The sequence below is a fragment of the Squalius cephalus genome (assembly GCF_949319135.1).
Source record: "Squalius cephalus genome assembly, chromosome: 6".
Taxonomy (NCBI): Eukaryota; Metazoa; Chordata; class Actinopteri; order Cypriniformes; family Leuciscidae; genus Squalius; species Squalius cephalus.
Genome location: NC_137127.1, coordinates 11,498,540 through 11,523,851, shown reverse-complemented (window position 1 = coordinate 11,523,851; position 25,312 = coordinate 11,498,540). Strand labels below are relative to the sequence as shown.

General features: G+C 38.9%; 2 protein-coding genes across 3 annotated transcripts in view; one reads left to right on the top strand and one right to left on the bottom strand.

The window, feature by feature from the left end:
• igf1ra (insulin-like growth factor 1a receptor) overlaps positions 1-25,312 on the top strand; it is a 97,116-nt gene that overhangs the window by 12,653 nt on the left and 59,151 nt on the right. Inside the window, 1 exon segment of the mRNA XM_079875102.1 lies at positions 352-915. Coding sequence (XP_079731228.1) covers positions 352-915 — 564 coding nt within the window.
• Positions 24,510-25,312, bottom strand: part of pgpep1l (pyroglutamyl-peptidase I like) — a 62,855-nt gene continuing 62,052 nt past the window's right edge. The window contains exon 7 of one of the 2 annotated variants that reach the window (XM_079875105.1): positions 24,510-24,923. Coding sequence is in view for 1 of the 2 variants with exons in the window: in XM_079875106.1 (XP_079731232.1) it covers positions 24,849-24,923 (75 nt within the window). In the remaining variant the exon portion in view is untranslated. The remainder of the gene's footprint in view (positions 24,924-25,312) is intronic. The other variant, XM_079875106.1, reaches the window with a different exon arrangement.

The window sequence follows — 25,312 nt, the reverse complement described above, 5'->3', positions numbered from 1 at the left end:
GCCGCTGTAAATTAAGAGCATGCTCTGAGATTATTTTTCCACTGTCCCTTGCTTATCACAAGTGACACTGGATACTTCAGTTCTGACTAAATTGAAGTCATACTTTTGTAGATGTTTGTCCACCAGAGAGGTGTGCTTTTGTTGGAAAGTTAATATCCTTTATTTATTCCATCACAATATCCTCAAAATAAATCTCCTCAATATTTATGTTTATTATTTCTTTATTCATTTCTTTTAATAAAGAAATGCATACATTATCAATGTAATAAATGTTAATAAAGAAGCTTTACAACGTTCAGTTTTGATGATAATAGTCTAACTGTACTGTTTTTTTTTTGCTCTTCATTCCAGTCTGTGGTCCTCACATTGATATCCGCAATGACATCAGTGAGTTCAAGAAGCTGGATAACTGCACGGTGGTGGAAGGCTACCTGCAGATCCTTCTCATTGGAGACAAGAATAACAACCTCAACCAGGAACACTTTCGCTCCCTGTCCTTCCCCAAGCTGACCATGGTCACCGACTACCTTCTCTTGTTCCGTGTCTCTGGCCTGGACAGCCTCAGCATGCTCTTCCCCAACCTCAACGTCATCCGAGGACGCAACCTGTTCTATAACTACGCCCTGGTCATCTTCGAAATGACCAGCCTGAAAGATATCGGCCTCCACAACCTGAGGAACATCACCAGAGGGGCCATCAGAATCGAAAAGAACCCGGAGCTGTGTTACTTGGACTCGGTGGACTGGTCGCTCATTATGGATGCAGAGTTTAACAACTACATCAATGGGAACAAGCAGTCCAAAGAATGCGGTGATGTTTGTCCAGGTATCATGGAGGACAGACCACAGTGCATTAAGACCAGCTTCAATGACAACTACAGCTACCGCTGCTGGACCTCCAACCACTGCCAGAAGGGTAAGAACTTGCCAACCAGACCTGATCTTGCGAATGTTTGATTTATTTCAGGTTTTATTTCTGATGGATTCACATCTCCTGGCATTTCATATATCGTTCCTTCACATGGGATTTGAATGAATAGTGAAATGAATTGTGAAACTGAATGAGGCTTGGTTTGCATAAGATAAAGCTGAGTTTATCTAAATCGATAGAGTGATGCTGTTTACTTTGCTTGGGAACTGGAGGTTTGCCTCTTTGGCAGGATCTTGTCAGGTAAATATTTGGTTAGTGTAATCTATGTTGTGTTGAGAGAGTTATGACTAGACTGTCTACCAATTCATCAACGGCTTTGACAGTAGCTGAAGACAGAGAGCCCTAAAACAAAACAAGGTTTTCTGTGACCTGAGGTGATGTTCTGTAAGGAGTTTTACACAACAAATTGTGCTGGATAATAATTACCTTTATTCATTGGATAATTGTCCAGATGCATTTTGTACTTATTAATTACTAATGATACATTGATATAATTAGCCAATATTTGGCCACTTTGAGATTATTTCAGTGTGCTTCTAACCATATCTGATAACTGTTTCCACTTGGCAGATTAATGGACTAGTCTCATTTCGCAGTGTTTTTTTATTTTTTAGCAAAGAACTTTGAGTGAAGAATTTATTCACTCAATCCACTTGTTTTTGAAGTATCAAGTGAAAATTCTTTGAGAATTGCACATCCTTTCAGTTTATTTTAGATCTATTGTGTGGTTGGTTTGAAGCTCTTCTATGGCTTATTGTACACTATTGATAAACCGATATATCAGTCAGGGTAATTATTTGGCCATTTTTAAGATTTAAGATTTATGTTTTTTTTTTTTTTTTTTTTTTTTTTTTTTTGAAATTTTACTGACACATTGTCAAAAGTGTTTCTGGTTTCAGTATTTGTTTGGTGAATTTTGAGTAAATGTTGGGTAAAATATATATTTTTTATTTCAGAAAGTTTGTTTACATCAGACGTTGACTTGGAAAATGCATATTGGTCAGCCACTATACCAATAACAGTGCTCCTAGACAAATTGTTAAAGAATAATGTACTTTTTCAATTATTTTTGAGGAAAGTGTGAGTGAAATTTGTGTGCATATTATTTGCTATTGACATCAAAAACTATAAAAAAAATTCACATCAGTTGACCTGTAATTTCTAAATGTTTTCGTTTTATATTTATTAAATGGACATCCTTTGATTAATTTCATGTTTTTTTTGTAGATGAAATCCCTTGTGTGTAGATTCAAAACTGCTCTGTTTACTGCAAGGAATTAATGGGCTTGAATTAGGATGATGATTTGGCTAGATACCTCAATAGTACTTTGATGCCCCAAACGCAGATTTTTTTTTTTTTTTTTGGTGTGGATAGGATTGATAGAATGTGAGAAAATCATCTGGCTGAGGCCAAAATATCTTCATCTACGATTTCTTGTCTCTGTAGTCATGAGGTCAGTAGATATGAATGCCAGTGTGTCCCTTACATCTGACTGGGAATGCCTGGGAAAGTGAACTACCCCTTATGAATGTTTGCTCCCTCTTCCTCTCCCAAGCACACAAGAATGGTGGGAAAAGCATAATGGATGAGAACACTACAGCACCCTCCACCCCTGGCCTTCAAGAGACCTGCAGACCGTGCAAGTCCCAGTCGCAGAGCTGCCCCCCCTCCTCTTTCCCTCCGTTTGAAAACAAACAGAGGAAATCAACTCTCCTCACAAACACATAGCTCTGTTACAGCCTGAATGTTTATTGTTGCTCTTGGGATTCTTTGAATCCGACAATCCTGAGTGCGACACGTTTGAGGAAAGTATGGAGGTGACGTGCTTCGACCCTACCAGGAGATTTGATCCACATCAGTGGGCGACTCTGTTTGTGAGTGTCCTTTTTTTCAGCGACTCCCCTCTGCACTGCTGATACAGTCTCTTCCCGGCATTCCCGCCCACATCGTGTCAGCACTTGCTCCCCTGCACACCTGTTCAGTATGGTAATCTTGTGTCTGAAAGCCGTGTTTTCGCCTTTGCAGAGGTGGGGAGGCGTGAGTCACCTGTATCCAAGGCTCAAACACTCAAACAAAGACAACGACTGGTAGTCAGAGCAGATAGGACCCACTAATGGTCCGACTGATTGATCTGTGTTCTCCAAAGAACTTACTGGAACAAGCAGTGGGCTGCCACCTGTCCGATTGTGTACGCTTCCCGTCAGTGTTTCCACATGGAGCTTCAAAGGAATCAACAATTTGTCTATGAAAATCACACCCCAGCATTTTCCTACGCTTTATGAGCTGTCGGTAGCTTGCGGTGTTCTTGAGGCACAAATGTTGGTGAGAATGATTCAACTTAAAGAAAGGTCACGGCAAGGATACACGGGGGAACTGAGGTGCTTCTTAACTAGGGTTGGGTATTGACGCAAATTTCCTATTTCAATTCGATAACAATTAATTAGGGTGTGCATCCCCAGTTGGCACAATACTATAATATTAAAGGTTAAAATGAACACATTTTCTACTTTCTTTTTAATTACACATAAGGACGTTATAATAATAATAAAAATGTTATAGTAATAACTTTTTATAAATGTTAATTATAAATGTTTCTTCACAAAAACACTACATACTTTAGGGCATATAATAAGTAGGTGAATTGAGACACAGCAACAGAGAAATTTAAATGACTGATTTAAAAAAAAAAAAATCATATAACTTAGTGATTCCCTAAAATGAATCGGTCTTTAGTATTGGCACAAACTCTCAGTGTCACTCGGCGCAGCCGTCTGGCTTTCCACCCCTTGGCATAATTGCCTTGTTTTTCTTGTGCACAGATGTTTCTTCAAGGGCACACAGTGGTTTTGTAGTCAATTTGGATCAGTCCTCTCTCTCTAATTACTGCACCAAGAGTTGCTGTCAGCGACCAATCGTCAATCAGCTCCTGCGTATGTGCGCGAGACTCTGCCTGTTTGTTATGAGATGAGGGTGTCCACAACAGCCCTATTGTTTGCTTTTTTTCTGAAATGTAATGCCATTAAAGCATTCCTTGCCTGTTCTTGCATGCACTTGTTACCGTCACCTCTGTGTATGCATCCGTGTGTGTGCCTGGAGTTCATGAACTTTCCATTTGTAATGCCTTGTAATGTTTGTTAACCTGCTTAGGCCTATGCTCTAATAATCTATCTCTGGTGATAAAGAAATGTATTTTGATTTCATTCAGGAATACATTGATCCAAAAGGGTTGTGAATGGCTGTTAAGTTAATCTCTGATGTCATGAACGATTCAATCTGCCCCTTGAGTAACAGTACACAAAGCAATTCCATTGGCTGGAAGAACTTTTAATGGGTACTCGTAGTCTTAGAAATTCTACAAAATTGATTTTGCATGTATATGGCATGTCAATTATTTTGACCATTAATGTATTATTATGTTGCAAAGTTATTTGATTATGTTTAATCACCGCTACCTGATGAACAAAATTATTTGGCGTATATATATTTTTAAACAGTGTATTTAGTGTATATCTTAATATAAAATGCTACATTAGTCCATACCCATCACCACTATCTGATTAACATAGTACCCATTAACGTATGTTCCGTGTGCATCTGTGTAAGTGCTCTGTAAAGTGCTCTGCAAAGGTTTCTATTTATAACATGTTTTTGAAGGGCTGATCATTGTAGCCAATCACAGACATATCTGTTGGTCTGAAATTCTGGGACCAACGTGAAAATATGGCACTTTTTTAGTATTTAAACCTGAAGTTTTAGAATTGAGAAATGTTAAAGAAATTATAACGTAATCTGAATTTGGATGCAAAGAAGAAGCATTTAACACAAGTGGTCTCAGACTGATGTCACTATTTATTTTAGAGCAGGTCTGTAATATGTTTTACAAGTATAAAAAATATAACAAATTAATTATTTAATCTTGTTTATCCATGATTTCCTTTTTAAATGTTTATGTACTTGTGTATGTACTTTTTTACACATTTTTCCCCCCCTGTTCTTGTCAATTAAAATAGCCTTAGATGTTGATGTGGCATAAAACCACAATTTTGTTTTTTAAAAAATGAACAATCTTCAACTGAGTATGGCAGCTGAGAATGTTGTTGTAGTCTAAACGGAGCCCCTGGTGGTGGCTGTAGGTATGATTTGTGTATGTTTTTAATCTGTGTGTGTGTTTGAATGTGTCTCTGCTCTTTGTCTCCGGAGACATTTTGCAATGCCAGTTCGGTTTGATGGTGGGAATAGGAAGGGGTCTGTTGGGAGGAGGCATGCAACGGACGTCCTCAGGTCTGTGAGAGGCGAAGTGTTGATGAGAAATGTCAAGTTTACAAGCACAAAAACAAGACTCTTCAGTGAGGGGGAGCGAACCGTCAGCCCTCCTTAATCTCCTCCCTCCTGTCCGCCAACCTCTCCTCCCTTCCCACTTATTTTGTCTGTCGTTTTTTTTCTTTACGCCCCCCTCTCAACATTTTTACTGCCATTTCCTCCTCTCTCTCTTCCAGGGCTCTTATCGCGGGCTGTTAACAGCTCTAGCCGTTAGATAACTCTCCTCACTGTTTACACTCCTGGCCCCACCACCCGTCTGCCTGTTACTCTAGTGACCCATCCAGTTGTTTGCTCGCTTGTGGCCTCGCTGACATTGTGAGTTTGTACACTTTGTGTGTGTGTGCATTCAGGGTTTGTGACCTCACCTACTCTGAGACCTACTCTGAGGTCTGGGCCCCTATGATCCAGACAAGCACGTCTTCCCCCTGAAAAACATGCTTGCGTACCCCAGACCCGAGAGGGGAGGGGGAGAGGATTGTTGGATAACGGGGTCTGAGCATGGGTTTGAGCCCCCTGGGCTTCATTGGCTGCGAAACAACCCCAAACAACAGTGCAAACTCTTGTTGTTGTCCCGAAGGCTTGCTGATTTGTCTGATCAAACCATTTTGCATCCTCTATGGCTTGCATACCTGGGATTTTTCACATTCCTCAGCTGTGCCACATAATGCGCAGATTGCAGATTTCCTGTGTAAATCACAGATCAGCTCAGATAGTGTCGCCTAATGAAGGCTAAACTGACCCTCTCTCGCAGAACAGTGCTCAATGTTCAGTCATGAGTTCAGTAACCTGGTAACTACTGGTTCAGTGTTTTAGTCCAGTCCAATCTCTGTCTGTCTTGTCTGTCGGTCAGTCAGTCTATTGGTCTGTCTATCTATATATCAGTCGCTCTATCTATCGTCTATCTGTTTTTCATTCTCTTAGAATCTATCGATCGTCTGTCTGTCTTTCAGTCTCTTATTTTTACCTATCTTTTGTCTTTGTTTCGCCTGTTTGCGATCGATAAACAGGTTTGCCTGTCTGTTTATCAATCTCTTGATATCTGTCCGTCTGTCTCTTTGAATCTCTCAGAATCTGTCCGTCTGTCTGTCTTTTAGTCTCTCAGTGTGTATGGAAAATGTATAATCTTACATTTATCTCGAATGTTTCTTTTTTTAAATCCTCCATTTGTAACTCCATTTGCAAAAAGTAAATTTTAGACCCTTTGTTTGTCTATCTGTCTGTTGATATAGAAACTTTTAATATGAGGCTGGTTTACATAGCGGAGTATAGTTTGGCTATGAGATGAAGACTTCCAAAGTTTCACAGATGTCTCTGGCTGTTTGAAAATTTTGAAATCCTCTTTAAAGTGTTTTCCATGCTCTCTTGCCTGCTGTAATGTTAGAAACAGATACATAATGCTTTGGGAAGACCAGGATGTGTTTGTGTTATTTCAGTGAACTTTTGCAAATGCATTTCAGGAGGATAAAGGAAAAGCACGACACAACCTGGGGGGGGAGCCGAGGAGGGGTGTCCGTTTTTTTGTAAGGAGGATGTCGTGTACTGTGTCATATCCCTGTAGGTTGTGTGTAATCACTGGCCTTGCCCAGACATGTGTGGGAGGTTTTACTTGTCTAATGTTTTTCTAAAGCTCTTTGTGAAGAAATCTACAAAACGGCTCTTCTTCCATTTCCATCTCCGGAGAAGGCAAACTTGCAAACTGTGTATTCGAGTAAACATAATTAATTGGTTTACTGTCCTTCTCTGGCCACAAACATGCTGGTTTTTTTCTTCTTCTTCTAGCCATTAAAAAGTCCCCTTCAGTAATCTGATCAGATCTTTTTGCAAATTCTGCTGTGATCCACACTGGACTCCTCACTGAAGACAACAAAATCAATTTGGTCACAAGTGCTTTTCCTGCTCAGTTTTACTGGACGTTGTTGACCTGCACGAATCTGGAAAAAAACCCCATAATTGTTCATTATTTGCCTTAATATTGTGTGGTATAACATGTTTGATATCCTCTTTCACACTAACACTTTTGGTGCGCACCCTAATGATGTTAGAGTTCGGTTCGTTTGGATGATGTGAACGCTGTCTTTCAAACTCGGGTGCGCGCCCGCGAACCGTACTCAAGTCCGCTTAAAAAGGGTGGTCTGGGATACGGTTCATGTGAACTCCAGTACGGTTCACTCCTGATATGAACGCAATCGTACCAAATCGCAGAAGTGAACCGCTATTGATGTATAATGTGATGCGTGCGTGCGTGTGTATATACACTTACCTTGATGAAAAGCGGGATTGACGCACTGCAAGCAGAGAGATGATTTCTGCTTGCCTCCGCAAAAAAAGAACAACAAATGTGAAGCGAGCAATTCTATCCATTTTAGTGCCTTTTCATTCATAGCGGTTACCAAGCAACACGATTACGCGCCAGCTGCAGCTTAATGACGCAAGTGTACCGCGGTTCGGATACAAATGATATAATGTGAACACAGTCCATCGGGGGCATGGGGAGGGGGGAGCAATCGAACTGGGGTTTGGAACAGGCAATCGAACCAAGTGTGAAAGCGCCCATAGACCAAAGTATGTGCCCATCATATACTACATGATTTTCTGTGAAATCTATCGACTCCAACTGCCAAAAAATCTGCAGTCTGGCTCTTACTTTCGACAACTAGCATTGACTCGTCAGTACTGAAAATCGGGGTATGTTATGTAGTATATTCTAACCTGATTAACTACTTTAAATGCTTCTGATCTGGTCTGTGAATGGTTATAAAGCTATAGAAATATGTGATACAATGGGAATAGACTTAAATGGAATTATGTAATGATTAATGCAAATCATTGTATGTTATCCAAAGTGACTTAAATTGCATTCAAGATTCAACATTTTACCTGGAAATCGAACCCTTGTCTTTGCTTTTGTTAATGGCATGCTCTATTATGTTACATGAATGCAAACTGTAGTCTCATTTATTAATTTGAGTTATGGTGCAGCTTCAAAAAGAGATTTTCCGTAAAAGTGAAAAAAGTGGGTGTGTGAATGTAACGACTAAGACGTTTGTTTCTATGGCAGCTGCCATGTGATTAAAGCAGCAGTGGAGTAGGCCTAGTTAAACAACCATCTATACATTCATGAGTTTCCACATATTTATTGGCTTACATACATAGTTCGTGCTTCTGAATTTATAGACTGTTAAACATGTAGCAAAAATGTTTGAATAGCTCCAGGGTTTGTGATTTTTATACAGTACAGAGAAGAGAATCGTGGGATTTCTTTTTAGTAAATTGCGGTCACGTTCAAAGACTTTTGTCGACTGCAGAATCTATACAGACACGCACCCACACACTTCATACAGCCATATCTCCACCCTACCCATTTCCCTGTGTGTTTGTGTGTCTTGTCTGGTGGCTTTGTATGAGGCAGTGAATGTAGGCATACGTTCTGTGTGTTTGTGTGTGGATCTGGCTGCTGCCTCCTGGCTAGCGTCGAACAGAAGTCGTGATTCATCTACGGCACTCGACACTCATTCATAAAAATCAGCACGAATACTACGCTTTCCTTTTGGAGCGCTCCAGGGGCCTGGCATGTCCACAACATGTCAGAGTCTTCTCAGTCCAGGTTACGTGGCAGGAATGACGAATGCTCTCCTTCCGCCGCTGTGGGTGTCCTTACTGCTAGTTGGCAGAGCTGGCATAGTATGGCACCATCGGTCTGAGTACACACACTACTTTGTGGCAGCTGAATGGAGATGTGGCTCAGGTCATTAATGTGGGTGTTTTCAAACTTTTTGATGCCAAGTACTCCCAGATATGACATTTCCCTTTCTAAAAAACAAAGACAACTATATATCTTAATCTAATTTCTGCTGAAAATTAAATATAATTAATACAATTTATCTTTGTTAAATTCACAAAAATGATTTTCTTTCACTGTTGTTTGATTAACATTCGTGACCAACAGCTGCAGGTATGTGAGGCTGCTGTCACTTTGATCCAATATAATGATACACATCTGTTTTCTTTCTCAATTAGTTTACAACACATAACTGACTGATTGCAACACTGCTATCGTCTTTACCTTCATTACAATCCGCATCCATCAAAACGTAATAACCGACTGTTTACGAGGATGCTTGCTGAAAGTAGGGTTGCAAAATTCTGGGAATTTTCAAAGATGGAAACTTTCCATGGGAATTAATGGGAATTTAAGGGAATTAACAGGAATTTATGGGAATAAACTGGGAATTTTCAAAGTTGAGGGTTGGCTCTTCATAGGGAACTTAAATATAGTTGAGGAAAGTATATTTTAGCATAATCTTGACTAAAACAAAAAGATGCCATTCAAATACACTTGAATATCCATGCCATTCCTCAATCACATGCACATAGCACACTGCTTACTGCATGGCTATTGAGACCACACCCCCTACTGGCACTGTGCATGTCTCCATCACATGTACAGAAGCCCAAAGCACAAGACTATTGAAGCCACACATTTGAGCCTGTGGACTAAACAAAGTGAAGTAAGTTTTGATGATATTATGGGGAAATATTTTTATTAAATGTTTAAATTGCAAATATCACATACAAATGTATTCATCTAGTAGATAGCAAGCTGATAAGTTAGATGCTAAAGAAGCTAGCCTAACTTTATTTACCACATAAGTAGGGCTGGGCGGTATGACGGTATATATCATTACCGCGGAAGAAAATGTCAACCGTAGCAGATTGTTTTATTCCGTGTATACCGCGACATGTAAATAAGTAGGCGTGGTTAACTCGCGTGCAGCGTGCGCGAGACTGAGACACTGATATTTGTCAAAGAAACATGAAGAAAGACCAAGAAGATCCACAAAAGGAATTACGTTTTCAAAAATAACGTGATATTTTCGGGGGGGAAGGCGCAGAAGTCAACTAGAGCAGTGCAGCACACTGAAAGTTTAGAGAGACGCACATGCTCACAACGGGGCTTACTTGACAACAAGTTCATATATCAATATTCTAACGAATAGAAATAACCTTAAATAATGTATCTATCCATCTCTTATGTGTACAGTTACTTTCAGAGTGGACGTGCAAGCGGTTGCCGTGGTAATGAATATTTCCAAAATTCCCCAGCTTAACTTCCCATGGAAATTTACCGGAAACTTTCCGGAAATTTACCGGAAATTTTCCGCCCCTTTGCAACCCTAGCTGAAAGTGATGTGACTAAAATCGATGCTAAAACTATATATATCGTGCAGCCCTATTGTCTAGTGTTTTTATTATTATAGCTAACTAACAAACTGTGAACACTGGAGAACTTTGCCAACGTTAAGTGACATTGTTCTCAAGCTGATTAATTGACGTTTTTCCATGTTTGAAACACTGATTGAGCAATTACACGAGACATGATACATTAGCGTAAGTCGTACTGTATCTTTACTCTTTTATGTTCATGCATGTTTTTTCGTGCTATAACTTGTATTAAAGTACCGTCATTGTCTATTTTTAAACGCATAATTGCTTTTATTGGCCGATACCGATTATTGGCCGATACATTGGTGCATCCCTAATTTCAAATTTTCAAATGTCTTTACATTTTTTGATGATTAATCTGACAAAATTTGGCTGTTGTACCCCATGACCACCCAAATGGACTCTTCTTGTGTGATGGCACCTGCTGTCTCTATACCGCAAGTGTCCTGTCAGTTGCTTCAGTGATGGATTGCATCTTTAATGGATGTGGTGTGACCTTATGTTGTCAGAAAGAGGAGTTATAGAGTTTTGATTCCTGATTTGAAGGACTTGGAGGTGGTTCTCGGGACTTGAACAGATCGAGAGGGAAGAGCAGCTGACAGGAAGGGGTTCATGACCAGGGGTGAAGTTACTCACGTATTCTTTCTTAAGTTTGGTGCCACCTGTCTTTTGCATTAGTTCCAGTGTCTCTGAGTGCCTCCAGCACAGCCACTGTTACGTTAAACCCAATTTACTTTTTTACTTTACCCGACTACCGTGAGACTCCTCTTGTTTCTCACTAGGTGTCTGTATTAATGAGATTTCTGTCAGAAATCTAAATAAAAAATGTGGGAAAAAAAAAAAAAAAAAAAAAAAAAGTGCTAAAATGCATAATATTAGATATACAGATTCATGATTTATTAGTGTACAGTCCAGTCAACATACTACCATTCAAAAAATTTGGGGTCATTATTTTTTGAAAGAAATTAATACTGTTATGCAAGGATCATTAAATTGATCAAAAGTGACTACTTTTATATGGTAACAAATGTTTTCTATTTCAAATATCTGTTTTTCTTTTGAACTTTCTTTTCAAGATTCCTGAAAAAAAAATTGAGCAAAATTAAAAATATTTCTTCAGCACCAAATCAGCATATTAGAATGATTTCTGAAGGATCATGTGACACTGAAGACTGCACTATAAAATTCAGCTTTGGCATCACAAGAATAAATTACATTCTAAATACATTAAAATAGAAAAACTTATTTTAATTTGAAATATTATACTACAACATTACTGTTTATTGTATTTTCGATCACATAATTGCAGCCTTGGTGAGCTAAGAGACTTCTTTCAAAAACATAAAAAAAATGTTATTTATTTACTTATATTAACAAACACTGTTAATCTAATACACATTTAACATTTTCTGCACTGTTTAAAATCTGATAAATTTTCATGAGAATGTCTGATTTGTGAATGAATTATCATCTATTCAGTGAATTGGATGATTCCGTTCACAAACTTTTAACTCAAAGCAAAATAATAATAACTACTATTGTTATTTTATTCAAGGCCGAGCAGTAAACTGACAGATTCTGTAGACTGTTCGAGGAGAAGCTCATATTTCATGTCCCTCATTTAGTGGTACCCGCAAAAAGGATTCAGTTTTACAAGCCCCCATTCTTTCTTTCTGAATGAAGTGGGTAAGAGCTTCTTAAAATGTTTTTTTATTGGTTAGAATAACTCGGTGGGACATCCTAAAAGCTAAAAATTCACACGTTTAAATGTTTAGTATGAGTACCATTGTATGTCGTGCTAAAGTTAAGCCCGCTGTTTTTTTTTCTTCCAATGAATGGCTTTTTTGCTCCTTGAGAAAAGCCACGTGCTTGATTTATAATATGTGCATGTGGTGTGCGTGAACATAAATAATATACTTGAGCTCATTATTGTGTAAGAACGTGCTGGAAGTGTGAGGGAGTTCAGTGTCTCCGCAGGGATGTACGTGCTGTGAAGATGAAAGACAGCCATAAAATTACAAAGGAAATCATATGGAGTTACTCAACTCATTGAAATACCCCTGATAAGCTTAATCCTTCTTTAACCCTTTCTGAGTCACTGATGATAACAGGCCTCGCATATGTTTTTATTAGGGCTGTTGATAGATTCAAGTTTTTTTAATTGCGATTAATCCCACCCTTTTGTGCGATTATTCGCATACTTGTGAAATTAAGCATCCATAATTTTTCTTGTTCAACACGTTCATTTTGTCATCATTTGCTATATCCAGCAAAGTAACTATCAGATTGAAGGATGATTTTCACAAAACTGTATTTTCTGCAAGCTTTTTTCATGGGAAATTTAGGTGCATTTCCAAAAAAGGACACTTGGAGACTCCAAATGGATACCAAATGATCACATGATATAAGTTCATATAATTCATAAATGTATGCACATCAAAGCACATGTCAAAGAACTTTTCACAATTTACTGTACTGTATCAGTGCAACAGCAAAGAGCTTGTTTAGAGCTTTTTAGAGCGTTTACGTTTTCTTTAGGACTCTGTACGTGTGCTTACTGTACGACTCTTGTACGTCACTGCAATCGTCTTTACCTTCATTACGATCCGCATCCATTAAAACTTTACTAGCAAGACGTTAGTTAGCTTTATCCAGCCGAGAAACGTAGTTTCATCTGGCCATACAGTGGAAGGATGTTTTGACGTTCTGTTCAGTCTGTATTTCACACAGCGTGATGCGTGAGGGCTTGTGCTTTTCAGAAACAATCACAGAATATGACAAAGCTCGTGTTTTAAACACACACTGGAATGAATAATTGCTGAAAACTGGCCGTGAGTCACTGTTCTCTCTGTCATCTCTGATGTAGTAAGCCTGGTTTTCTTTACATTAGCGCTGATTGTTTGAATGCATTCGCTTACTGGATAATTGGACTGAAAACGTTCCTGGAGTTTAGCGGTTTAAAATGATCTGATCGCAACCGTTATTAAACCGTTAGAATAGAAATGTCCACCTACCAGGGTTACACAGGTGCTTGCGCCATTGTAGATACACAGTTTGATAGGATTTCAAAAAAATCCTAAACAAAAAAGTGACGGTTTCCACAAAATCATTAAACAGCACAACTGTTTTTAAAATTGATAATAATAAGAAATGTTTTTTGACCACCAAATCATCATTTTAGAATGATTTCTGAAGGATCATGTGACAGTAATGATGCTGAAAATTCAGCTTTGCATCACAGGAATAAATTACAATGAATCTATTTAATCTAATTAAATCTAATAAAATAGAAAAAATTTATAGTTTAAATGGTTTATAAATTTTAATAATCTGATATTACTTATTTTTTGCTGTATTTTTGATCAAAGGTAGCATGCATAGGAGACTTCTTTCAAAAACATTAAAGGGGTGGTATAATGCCCTTTTCACAAGATGTAAAATATATCTATGATGTCCCCAGAGTGTGTGTGTGTGAAGTTGTAGTGCAAAATACCCCACAGATATTTTTAAATAGCAAGTTAAAGTTGCCACTTTCTGAGGGTTTGCAAAAACGCATCGTTTTGTGCTTGGCCCTTTAAATGCAAATGAGCTGCTGCAGAGGGCGGGGTTTCAAGAGTTAGCAGCTGCTATTACCTCACACAGACACACTAAAATGACAGAAACTGTTCTGCCTTTAATGTTAAAATGGTGTCAGACAAAGCTGGAGAGACTCAAGAAGAAGTGACAACATGTAGAATGCAACAGGGCGTCTCTGAATGGTTAGTTGATGAATTTATGTTGCTGATGTGGAGTTAACTATCTTCAATTAGGATATTCTGTCATGATAAATCTATAAATCGCTCGTATAGGAACTGTTGTGAGATGCACACAGAGTGACTTTCTATTGCATGTGAAAAGACTGATGCTAAAGTTTGAGCTGACTCACAAATGTACTCTTATACAACAACTCTTCCTCTTCTCAACATGGACTGTGTGTTCCCGGGGGCGGGGTTTATGTAAATTCTAGGGTTAGTGATGTCACTAACCCGGGAGAAATGTTGTGTAGTCCCAACCAGCCGTTTGTTGTAGTCCTTTTCTTTAAAAGCAAATATCTCCCTTTGCTTTGAACTTTGAGCGTTGTAACTTTGCAGATGTTGTTTATGATCAAAAAGCAACATTACACACTAACTAAAGTTAGAAAAGTGAAATCATAATCAACCACCCCTTTAAAAAAATCTTACTGACCCCAAACTTTTCAGCAGTAGTGTAGGTTGAATGTTTTAGAGATTTGTTCAAATTCATTACCGTAAGAATGAGCAATAGGTAGTAGTAATGTTTGCCTCTATAGAGAGAGAGAGAGAGAGAAAGAATTTTTTTTTTTTTACAGCTTTAACATCAGTATCAATACATTTGGGCTCAATCTGTTTCTCTCTGTGTTTCATTCTTTTATTCTTTCTTTCACTCTTCTGTCATCCTCAGCCTGTCTGTTGTTATCAGTGTTCTGTTGAATGGGCACAGGTGGCAGTGGGTGTGTGGCACGGTTCCCTTCTGCCAGATGGGGACTTCCTTGGCCTGCCTCTGCTTCTCGCAGGAATCACCAGTTGGCACGTGACGAGAGTTTAGTTTGCCAAGGGTGAGCGGTGCCATCCATCCTTGATCTGGTGGATGAGGATTCACCTGGTTACTTCCATGTTTTGCACATTTTAGGAAGCTGGCTTATCAGTCTATGATACATTTCACTGACTTTTACCTTTAGAGTCCTATCTTTTTTTCAGAGAAGAGATACTGAAGGCTGCCAGATGTTAGATGCTTCATTAGCGGGTGATAATCCATTCTCATGTGTCCTTAAATATCCTGAGCTTTGCTATGAGAGCGTGTCTTCGCATGTGGTGTTGATGGCCAGCCAGGGCTCTGTCTGTCTTTCCCACGGGAGAGAGCGGCGAACGCGGGACAACCCCACCACGCGACATAAAGGTCAGGAGAATCACAGCTGTGCTCCTGTGTCAGCACACACACACTCTCTCTGAGCCGTCTGCCCCGCCATTTACTGTGTCAGATAAATTTAGATGTTTCTCAAGTGCACAACAGCATCTCTATATCCACTGCTTGGTCAAGTGAAAGAAAGAGGGCTTTGTGGGAGGATTTCCCCCCTCGTCTGCGGCCTTCATGGTTTTCTATTATTAATATGCTCATCTTTGAATTACGGAGTGATGAATGGTGAAGGGTTGGACCACTTTTCAGTCTGCAGTTGGCTGAGATTTGTTTAGTTTGTGATCTGATATGTGACGTACAGTGTTTTATGTGCCTTAGAATGAAAGCATGTCATCCGCCTGCCAGTTTTGGGGAAAGATCATATCTAGATTAAATCAACCTTTTTTCAGAAGACACAAAAAAATTAAAAATACAAAAGCATTGTATTAATGTTACTAAGTCCATGGGTTTTTGTTTTTGTGAAAATGTTACTTACAAAAGCTAAAATGGATTTGTGGCTAATTGTATTTTTTAATGATATTTTAATTTAATTATATATTTTATTTTGTTTTGTTTTGAGGGTCATCATTTTAGCTTCACTTTAGTAAATTTAGTCTTTTTTTTTTTCCAGTTAATAAATAATTTTTTCTTTTAATTTTCATTAGCGCTACTAGACATTACTGTGTTTTTTTAAGGTGATGTCAAGTTAAAATCTTTGTAACTTTAAAACGTTTGATTGACACCTGCATTGTGTTCCATTTTGCTGTGATGCGTCTAGCTGTTTTTGAATGCATGATGTCCCCTAAGAGCACTTTATCTAAATATCAGAAATTATCATAGCTAGCAAGGATGAAAAAAAAAAAAACAGCACCACCTGCATAACATAAACCGTTACAAAGTACAGCAGCAGATGCCTAAAAGCAAATGAATCAGTCAAAAATACTTCTGTGCCATTTCATTCCCAGTCTTAAATGGGTCTCTGATGTGGCTCTTCAGAAGCTCGATCGAGCAGTTTACACATAAATCAGCTCCCGGAAAACAATGTTACTTCGGCTCTATGATGTCGTTCTGACATCAGGCCCACATCCATTTTAGTAACACACTGGATTGTATCGGTATGGGCTTCAGTAAATATTGATCAAGCAATCTATTGCCCAATAAAGTTCATGAAGCAATCTTAAGAACATTCTGGCGACTCATATGAGAGAGTAGCGCTGACAGCATACAAGTTGGCAAGTCTATTTAGAAATCTCTCGAGATAAGCCATGTAAAAAGACCCAGATAATACACTTAAAGTATCCCATGTACAACTACCCATCCAATCCCCTCTTGACTATGTTTTCTGTCAACCATTAGCGGCTCGTGGGGGCTGGAGTTGAGTTAGGCTACCTTTCATCTATGTTGGCACTTCAGTTTGAAAGTCGACTATTCAGGCAGAAAAACACACTGCAGACCTTTGAAATCCCCCCCCCCCCACCTTCGTCTATCATCAGTTACTAAGATGTAGTTTGGTGTGTGTATATGAGTGTTGAATGAGCGTGTGTATGTGAGCACTCGTGTATCCTCCTCTCAGAGAATAACAATCGAACAAAGCTCACCATGGAGATCGGCTCACTTGTTCTTTCCTGATTACTTTTAATGTTTCTTTATTACTTCAAATTTTCAACATCAATAATCCAAGTCAAACCCAACTACTGTTGGATTCATTTGTGTGCATTAGTTCAATTAAAAAATAGTTTGTTTTTGTAATATCTCATTAAAATGTAATAAATTTGCTTAGCCTCTGAAACCTTTTCGGCTGATGTCACCAAGCCATCTTCCTTTTTGTTTTTCAACCATATAGAGACCCGTTCAATTCAAAGGGTCAATTTCAAAGGTGTGGTCAAAAATACAGTAAAAATGGTAATCTTGTAAAATATTTCTATTTTTAAATGTAATTTATTCCGGTGATGGCAAGTCTTTATTTTCAGCAGCCATTACTCCAGTCTTCAGTGTCACATGATCCTTCTAATATGCTGATTGTTTTGGCGCTGAAGACGCATTTATTATTAATATCAATGTTGAAAACAGTTGTGCTAATTAATATTTTTGTAGAAACCGCAAGACAGTATTTTCAGGATTCTCTTTTAAGGATGAATAAAAAGTAAAAAAAAATCTAAATTCTGTAAAAGTCTGAATGTTTTTTTTATATTGTTTTGAATACCACTTTATGTATTTACTGTGTTTCTACTGACTGAGCTTTTTCTCATGTGACATGATTTGCATGCAAACCAAGCCAAACATGTACATACTTGTAAACAAGCTTGATTGGACATTCCTTTCCCCTTCATTTGCTTGAGGTTTCACAAGCACCTTTAGATGGATTTGCTTTTTTGTCCCCCCCCATATTTCTAATGTAAACACTCTGACACTGTTTGGAAAGGGAACACATCTTGTGCTGCTAATATAACTAACCAGGGGTCCCTTCTTGCTTTGCTGTCCGCCTGCTGCCAATAATGTCCCAGGTTGACCACATTTCTATTTTTATTTGTTTTGAAACCGTAGAGAAAGGGCACCCTGCATAACGCTCCCAGTTCAGCACACCGTTAGCATTTCAGCGTGCCTTCTTCATGAGCTACAAGGATGCCAGAGTTCCTTAAAAAGCATGTGTGGTCTAGAGTAATCTATGTCTTTTTTCCTCCTTTCTAAACTCTCACATAGAGAGAGCGCTTCACCTTTTAGCAGACGCTTCCCCTAAATGGCAGAGCTGCTGCCAGAGCAAGAGTGGCAGCCATTACGGCAGCCTATGCCGAATGGGAGTGTTTATACAAAAATTCCCGTAAAAAAAAATCCCAAGCCTTGCCCCAAATGTGGGTCCCCGAGCTGTGACCGTGTGGACTGTGAGAGTTTGTACAGGACACAGACTCTGCTTTGTTTGAGAGGGCTGCTGCATTGTGATTTATTTATTTTGCTCTGTATATGCAAACCAGTCATATTGTTTCCTGTGGTACAAATTTACCCTCCTTTCTAACTTTTTTAAAAATAGTGTAATTAATTTTTTTTTTTTGTACATCACTATGATTAGGAGAATTTGATTGGCTGTTTTGCGGCTCTGTAAACGGTCATGCTGTTCCCACATAAATGGCTGATTGTTTGGAGTTGATTATTAGATTAAGCCTCCTCGCTGACCTTTCGCCCTCCTCTGTTTCCTCTGCTTGTCAACATCGGATACGCGACAGATCTCTAGCCCTTTCGTTCGGCCCTCGGAAAGGAATCCTGTGTGTTGTTTCTCCCATATGGCCTGTTAGTTTCTCCAAACTGTGTGGCAGGAACCAGTTGCTGCCTGCAGGGGCCATATTAAATCAATCTGTCATTCACATAGACTGGGTTGCATACGGCTCCATCATAGTGCCATAATCCAGGTTATAATGGCCTCAAGCGGAGGAGAGGAGAAAAAAAATGGATAAAAAGATAGATGTGAGAGGAAATGACAAGACAATGAATCATAAAGCAGGTGTTAGACTTCAGAGGACGCGTATCAGGATTTCCACTGTGCAATTTGCAAAGCAGCCCAGTATGACTCCAGGCCAAATGATTTATTTGCCTCTGACTTTTATAGGGATAGTTTATCCAAAAATGTTCCTGTCATCATTCGCTCCCCCTCATGTCATTTCAAACCTGTATGAATTTCTTTCTTCTGTGGAACACAACAGGAAAAAAATCAAATCGATGACTGTTGTGTCTTGGGACAGTGGAAAGAGAGTAAAAACATGTTTTGTTTTTACATGAGTGTGGAACAGCAGATGATGGTTTCCCAGTCAGAACATTTTGTTTCTCTCCGCCGTCCCCACTGGACACGGGTTTACTGTAGCAGCAGGGCATGTGGCTGCTTGAGGATTCAACTTTTGGCCTGTGCCGATTGGGTTAGAGAAAAAAGTTTATGGTGTTTTCTGGTCGAGTAACCAGGAGAGTCCTTGGTGTTCCTGTGGAAAATTCATTGCAACATCAGGTTGTGAGTTTTCACAGTACCAATAGGTTTAAAATTGATGTTCTGTTGTTTTATTTTTTATTTTGTTCAATTATATTCTCTCCATTCATTTTTTTTTTTTTATTCTCCTATGCCCACCAAAGCTGCATTTATTTGATAGAAAATACTAGGTATATTATATTATGTAATATTATTATAATTTCAAATAACTTTTTTCTAATATATTTTAAAATGTTATTTATGTATGTGATGGCAAAGCTGAATTTTCAGCATCATTACTCCAGTCTTCAGTGTCACATGATCCTTCAGAAATCATTCTGAAACATTTCATCTGATTGATGTTGAAAACAGCTTTGCTGCTTAATGTTATGTGGAAATCTACTTTTTTACAGGATTCTTTGATGAATAGAAAGTTAAAAACAAAAGCATTGATTTGAAATAGAAATCTCTTGTAAAAATGTAAAAGTCATTACTTCTGATGAATTCAAATTCAATTACATTACATTGCCGAATAAAAGTATTAATTTCAGATTTTTTTTTAATATATATATATTTGTATTGTATTTAATTTTATAAAATTTTATACATGTGTAAAAATATAACTTATATTGCATATAATTTTTATTTAGTTATGTAAATATTTCTAAAACTAGTTTCACCATGCTGTTTATTTTGCTTAATATACAATTATGTGAAGCATGCAAACCAAGCAATAAACTAAATGTCCTCATTGGTTTTTTTTGCAGTTGTGACTTTAAGACAGTGACTCAGATTTCCATGGGCTTTATCAAAATTTGACTAATTTCTCGAGTTAACTGAGCAGCCTGGGAAATTGGTTTGTGGAATGTAAAGGAAAACTCCCCCCCCCCCTCCTCTCTTTCTCTTTTTCTTCATCTTTGATTCAGGTTAAAGAAAGCTTTGAGTTACGGTCGTCATGACCAGGACATTATTTTATCCCTATGTTCCCTAGGTTGGGCGTCTTGGTTTGAAAAGACACATCAAACCTCTATGAGGGGTCTGGTAATGCACTGCAAAGGAATGCTATTGAATGCTTTTTTCTTTGCTAACATGTGATACACATCACAATGTTTTAATGAACTATAAAACTTTAACAGCTCTACCTGCTTATGCACCTCCTGGGATGATTTTGAGATGGGCCTGTTCTCCGCTTTAAGTTCAGGATTAGAACATGCTCAGGAAATCATTTAAGCATATTAAACTTCTAAGGAACTTCCCAAAGTTGTGCTGTTTTTGTGCTGAAAATCTTCCAAAAGTCTTGCATATCAAAGGTGGTCGACCTCCAGTAAACCACAGGTTTCATAAGAAATGAATCACTTGGTTTTAACTGTAGGAGAACAATCCCATGTAATTTTCTGCTTTAAGTTGCTTGGAAAGTGCTACAACACCAGCTTTGTCATTGTGCACTGGGTTGTATGGAAAATATCAGAGAGCGGGTCCACTCGCCTGTATGTACGTGCTCCTGTGAACGTGCTCCCAGCTGCTGCCATGGAAACAGACACTTCGGCGCAGTGAACTTCTGATTTTGTTTTTTGCCCGCGGGTGTCGGAAAGTGCCGCATGCTAGCGTGTTTTGGCTTCTCACGAGCCAATGCAGTGGGAGGAAACGGCCTCTCGGGGGAGGGAAGAAAAGTTAGTCAGTGCCACAGCGTCTTTTTAAGTCCGTGCCTCCCCAAAACACCACATGTGATTTATGGAGTGAGAGCGAACTAGGCGGGTCACATCCTAGAGGAGAGGAGAGCTACTCGAGAGGTAGAGGAAGGAGGAGAGAAATGGTAAACGAGGAGGATTGGATGCACTGAGCTCGAGTGGAAGGAAGAGTTCACATCCCTATATATTTTAAAATAAGTTTTTAGGTTAAATATTGACTGATGTGATGTCCATTACCACAGAATTATGATTTCTCACATGCCATTCCAAACCTGTATGCATGTCTTCTGTGCAAAAGATGATATTTTGAAAGTGTATCATGGTTTTTGTGACCGTACAAAGGATTTTAAAGGGATGTTTTGAGATTAAAGGGTACATAACATGCACAGTTTCACCTAATCTCATGTTAATCTTGAGTACCTATAGAGTAGTAGTGCATCTTTAATATCTCCAAAAAGTGTTTAGTTTTATTATATTTATAAAAGAAAAATACAGCTTTCCGATTCTCTCCGGAAAAAGCCGAGGTCCTGGAGGCGGAGCTATAGTCAAGCGGTAGTGCTTGATTTCCAGCAAAAGACAGAAATCTGATCCAGTTGTACTTACATGAATGGGGTCTTTTATCACTGGGACCGCTCCACGTTTTAATAGCAAACGATTTGCAAATCCAGCGTCGACCTGGGCCTTGTTAATAAAACATTCGTCACTGAAATGACCAGAACACACAACCGCACTTGGTACACTCCGTTGCTGCCCCGGAAAAACAAACTGCATCCACTGTTCCTGTAACGCTGGGTTCTTTGGAAAGCTGAACACGGTAAGCTTTCCCTCACATCCAAAAACACACTTTTTTGGAGACATTCTTGAACAAATCCTATGCAGCGCTGCCGATGATTTCCTGTTGAAGCGCGTTGATGTGCGCGGTCTCACTCTCCTCTGGTCGACGTGTGCGCGGGCGCGCTTTTCCGAGAGAAATGCTCATATAAGGAGTTCCACTCTCATCTACGTCATTAGATCCACGATCGAAAAAAAACAGCCGAAACTTGTACCAACCCGGAAGTAAGATTTTCGGCACAGAAATTCTCCGTTATTCGTCCAAAATATTTTTGTTTAACTTTGCCCATGTTTAGCATGAGAATCCATCTCTTTAACACTGTAAACAACTCTGAATACATGAAACACCATTGTACCCCCCCTTTAATATGACTGATGTTCTGTCCATTACCACAGAATGACAGTTACCCTCATGCCAAAGCCTATATGTATTTTTCTTCAGCTGAACACAAAAAAGGATGTTTTGAAAATGTCTCATGGTTTTTATGTCCACACAATAATTCAATGGGGTCCAATGTTGGCTGTCCATCTTTTTTGTGCTTCACAGAATAAAGAAACTTGTACAGGTTTGGAATGGCATGAGGGTGTGTAAATGATGACAGAATGTTCATTTAGTGAGGGTGTGTAAATGATGACAGAATGTTCATTTAGTGAACTATGCTTTTAACCAGTGGGAATAATTGGACATAAAGCTGTCTTACTGGCAATCCATGTCCATAATTGTAGCCCTGGTATTGAACTGAGAAGAGCATGTATGTTTTCATGCTTTTCTCTCTTTCTCCTTTTTTTTTTTTCTTCATGTAGTGACACACCCAACAAAGGAATCTCAGATGGTTTTGACCAAATCTGGCTTCCCAGAGAAATTACACATTTGGCTTGAAGTTGCAATGAATTGATTTTTATTACTACAGTCAAAACACAAGCATGGCATTCACCATGAAGGAACCAAGATGGGTGACAGCTTTTTGGTTTCGACGCTCTGCTCCTCGGCTGCTTGGCGGCGGAGTTGATCAGTGAAGAAAACACACACTCTCTCTCTCTTTTACAATGCAGCCCTTTGTTTTTCTGTCAGCATCTGAACGTCAACCATTTTCTAAATAGTTTCCAGGTTATTAAAACGCTTCCAGACCGTGTCTGTTCAACGAGCAAGTTTTCGTTTAATTGCTTGGCATCTGTCTCCCGGATGGGCTGCGGGCATCCTCGCAGGCCAGAGGCATTTCTCATCTGGGATCACATGGTCCAGAGAATGCGACTGTTACCTTGTGCATCAACCGCTGCGAGCGGGACCTCCCGCAGCAATTGTAGCTCATAGAAATGAGGGGCGTATTTCAGTCTAGTGTATCTAGCGCTCATGTTTTCTAGTTTATCTTTCCTGTCTTCTCTGATTTGATGAACCACTCTGATGTTGCTGAAGACGGCTCTTATTGACTATGTTTTACCCAGCAGGAAAAACAAAATGATCTGTGGGAGTCATGCATGGAATATGTAATTTATCCCTGTGATGCAAAGCTGAATTTTCAGTATCATTCCTCCCAGTCTTCAGTGTCACATGATCCTTCAGAAATCATTCTAATATGCTGATTTGCTGCTCAGGAAATATTTCGTATTTGTGGAAACCATGGTACATTTTTCAGGGATTCTTTGATGAACAGAATTGATTTGAAATAGAAATCTATTGCAACGTTACAATTGTCTTTGCTGTCACTTTAATGCATCCTTGTAAATCCCGATATTAGCTAAACTTAATTTTATACGAGAATTGATTGGAGGGTTAACGCTACATACCTGGATGCGTGAATTTGTTAAAATACTTTCTAAATAGCTCTTTGGCTTATTATCCAGTAGCCTTTGCAATCACAGTGACATTAGTGGAAAGGAAAAGTTGTTTCAGAGGAAGGGAAAAGCAATCATTTTGATTAAACATGACAAGGACAGTTTTGGCTTTAGAATAACATGCACAGATGAATCACTCGCAATTAGACCAGGTTCTGAGAAAGTCAGATTTCAGTGTTGACTTTAAAAGTGAGCTGTACTTCACAAAGCATTGCTGCTCATTTCTCTACTCAACTTTCTTGCATAGTTAAAAAGGGCTGTCACTCATGAGGTTGGAAACTTCCAGCTCTTATAAAAAAAACGAATGACTTCTAGTTGCTTTGTCACTTCAATTTGCTGTCCATGACAACGACCCTATAGGATCAATGAGGCGTTAAATATTTCCTAAACTTCCAATGAATAGATGTTATAAGTGAAAAGCTGTGCAAATCTTCCCGCTACTCAAACAGGCATATCAAGGCCCTTCTACTGAGACATAAATCTTCTAGTTTAGTTTACTGCACCCCATCCAGGAAAAACAACACCATGCCAGTGTTATTCAGAGGAAATCCTTCTTCACAATTTTTTTTCCCTGGCATTTCCCCCTTCCTGTTTTTGTTTCACACCACTCTCCTTGAAGTGCTCCGTAAATCAGTGTCACAGGATAACCACTGAGTTGGATACTTGCAGATCACAGATTAGGAAATTTAGTTGTAAATTCAGTGGTCATGCTTGATTATGACTTGGTAATTTTGACTAGGCATTTTGAATATTTTTAGTTACTTTTAGTAGAAAAACAATGGATTTTGGGTTGAATGTGATTAATTTATTTGATTCCTCTTCATTCCCACTTTTTTTTTTTTTGTATAACAGCTGTGGTACCAAAGGTCTCTGTTCACCCTGCGGGCCTTTCTTTACTTAACAAGGATAAAAATCTGGACACAATTATATAAACATCACTTTTTTGGGCCACGTCACTTTTTTTTTTTTTTTTTTTTTTTTTTTAAGTAGAAAAGAATCAGAGTAACACACGCTTTATGTAAGTACAGAGGACACGGCCCATGTCCTGCCAGCATCATATCCCTCTTCTCTCATCTTCCCTCTCTCATCCCATTTTCTCCTTCTCTTCACACGTTAATCTGTACTCTTATCCTCTTACCCTCTGCTCCTCTTTACGGTAAGGCTGCGTTGTTGTCGACACTTTGGCCCCTTTCCCTTTCAGCTGTGAAAACAATTGAAAGTACAAAAGCATTTGTTAGTTTTAATGAACTATAAAGATGAATATTATGGGCGGGAGGACCAAACTGTACACCGCAAAACAGCTGATGAGTAACATTGTGTCTCACATCTATTACTTAAATCAGACAGCCAGGTGCTCAATCGGTCCCCGCTGACTGCGGAGACTTTATACATTATGTTGGATCCAGGGTCACTGCTTGACTAAGCAGATCCTAAGATGTCCAGCCACGTCCCTTCTCGCCCGACCTGCATTAAGAGGAGGATCATGAGAAATGCTGGATGAAATAAAAGTGGAATTCAATTAATCTTTGACCTCTTCGTGCTACTCTAGTGGGCAAGATTTACACCCTGGGCTTTACACAAATCTAGTTA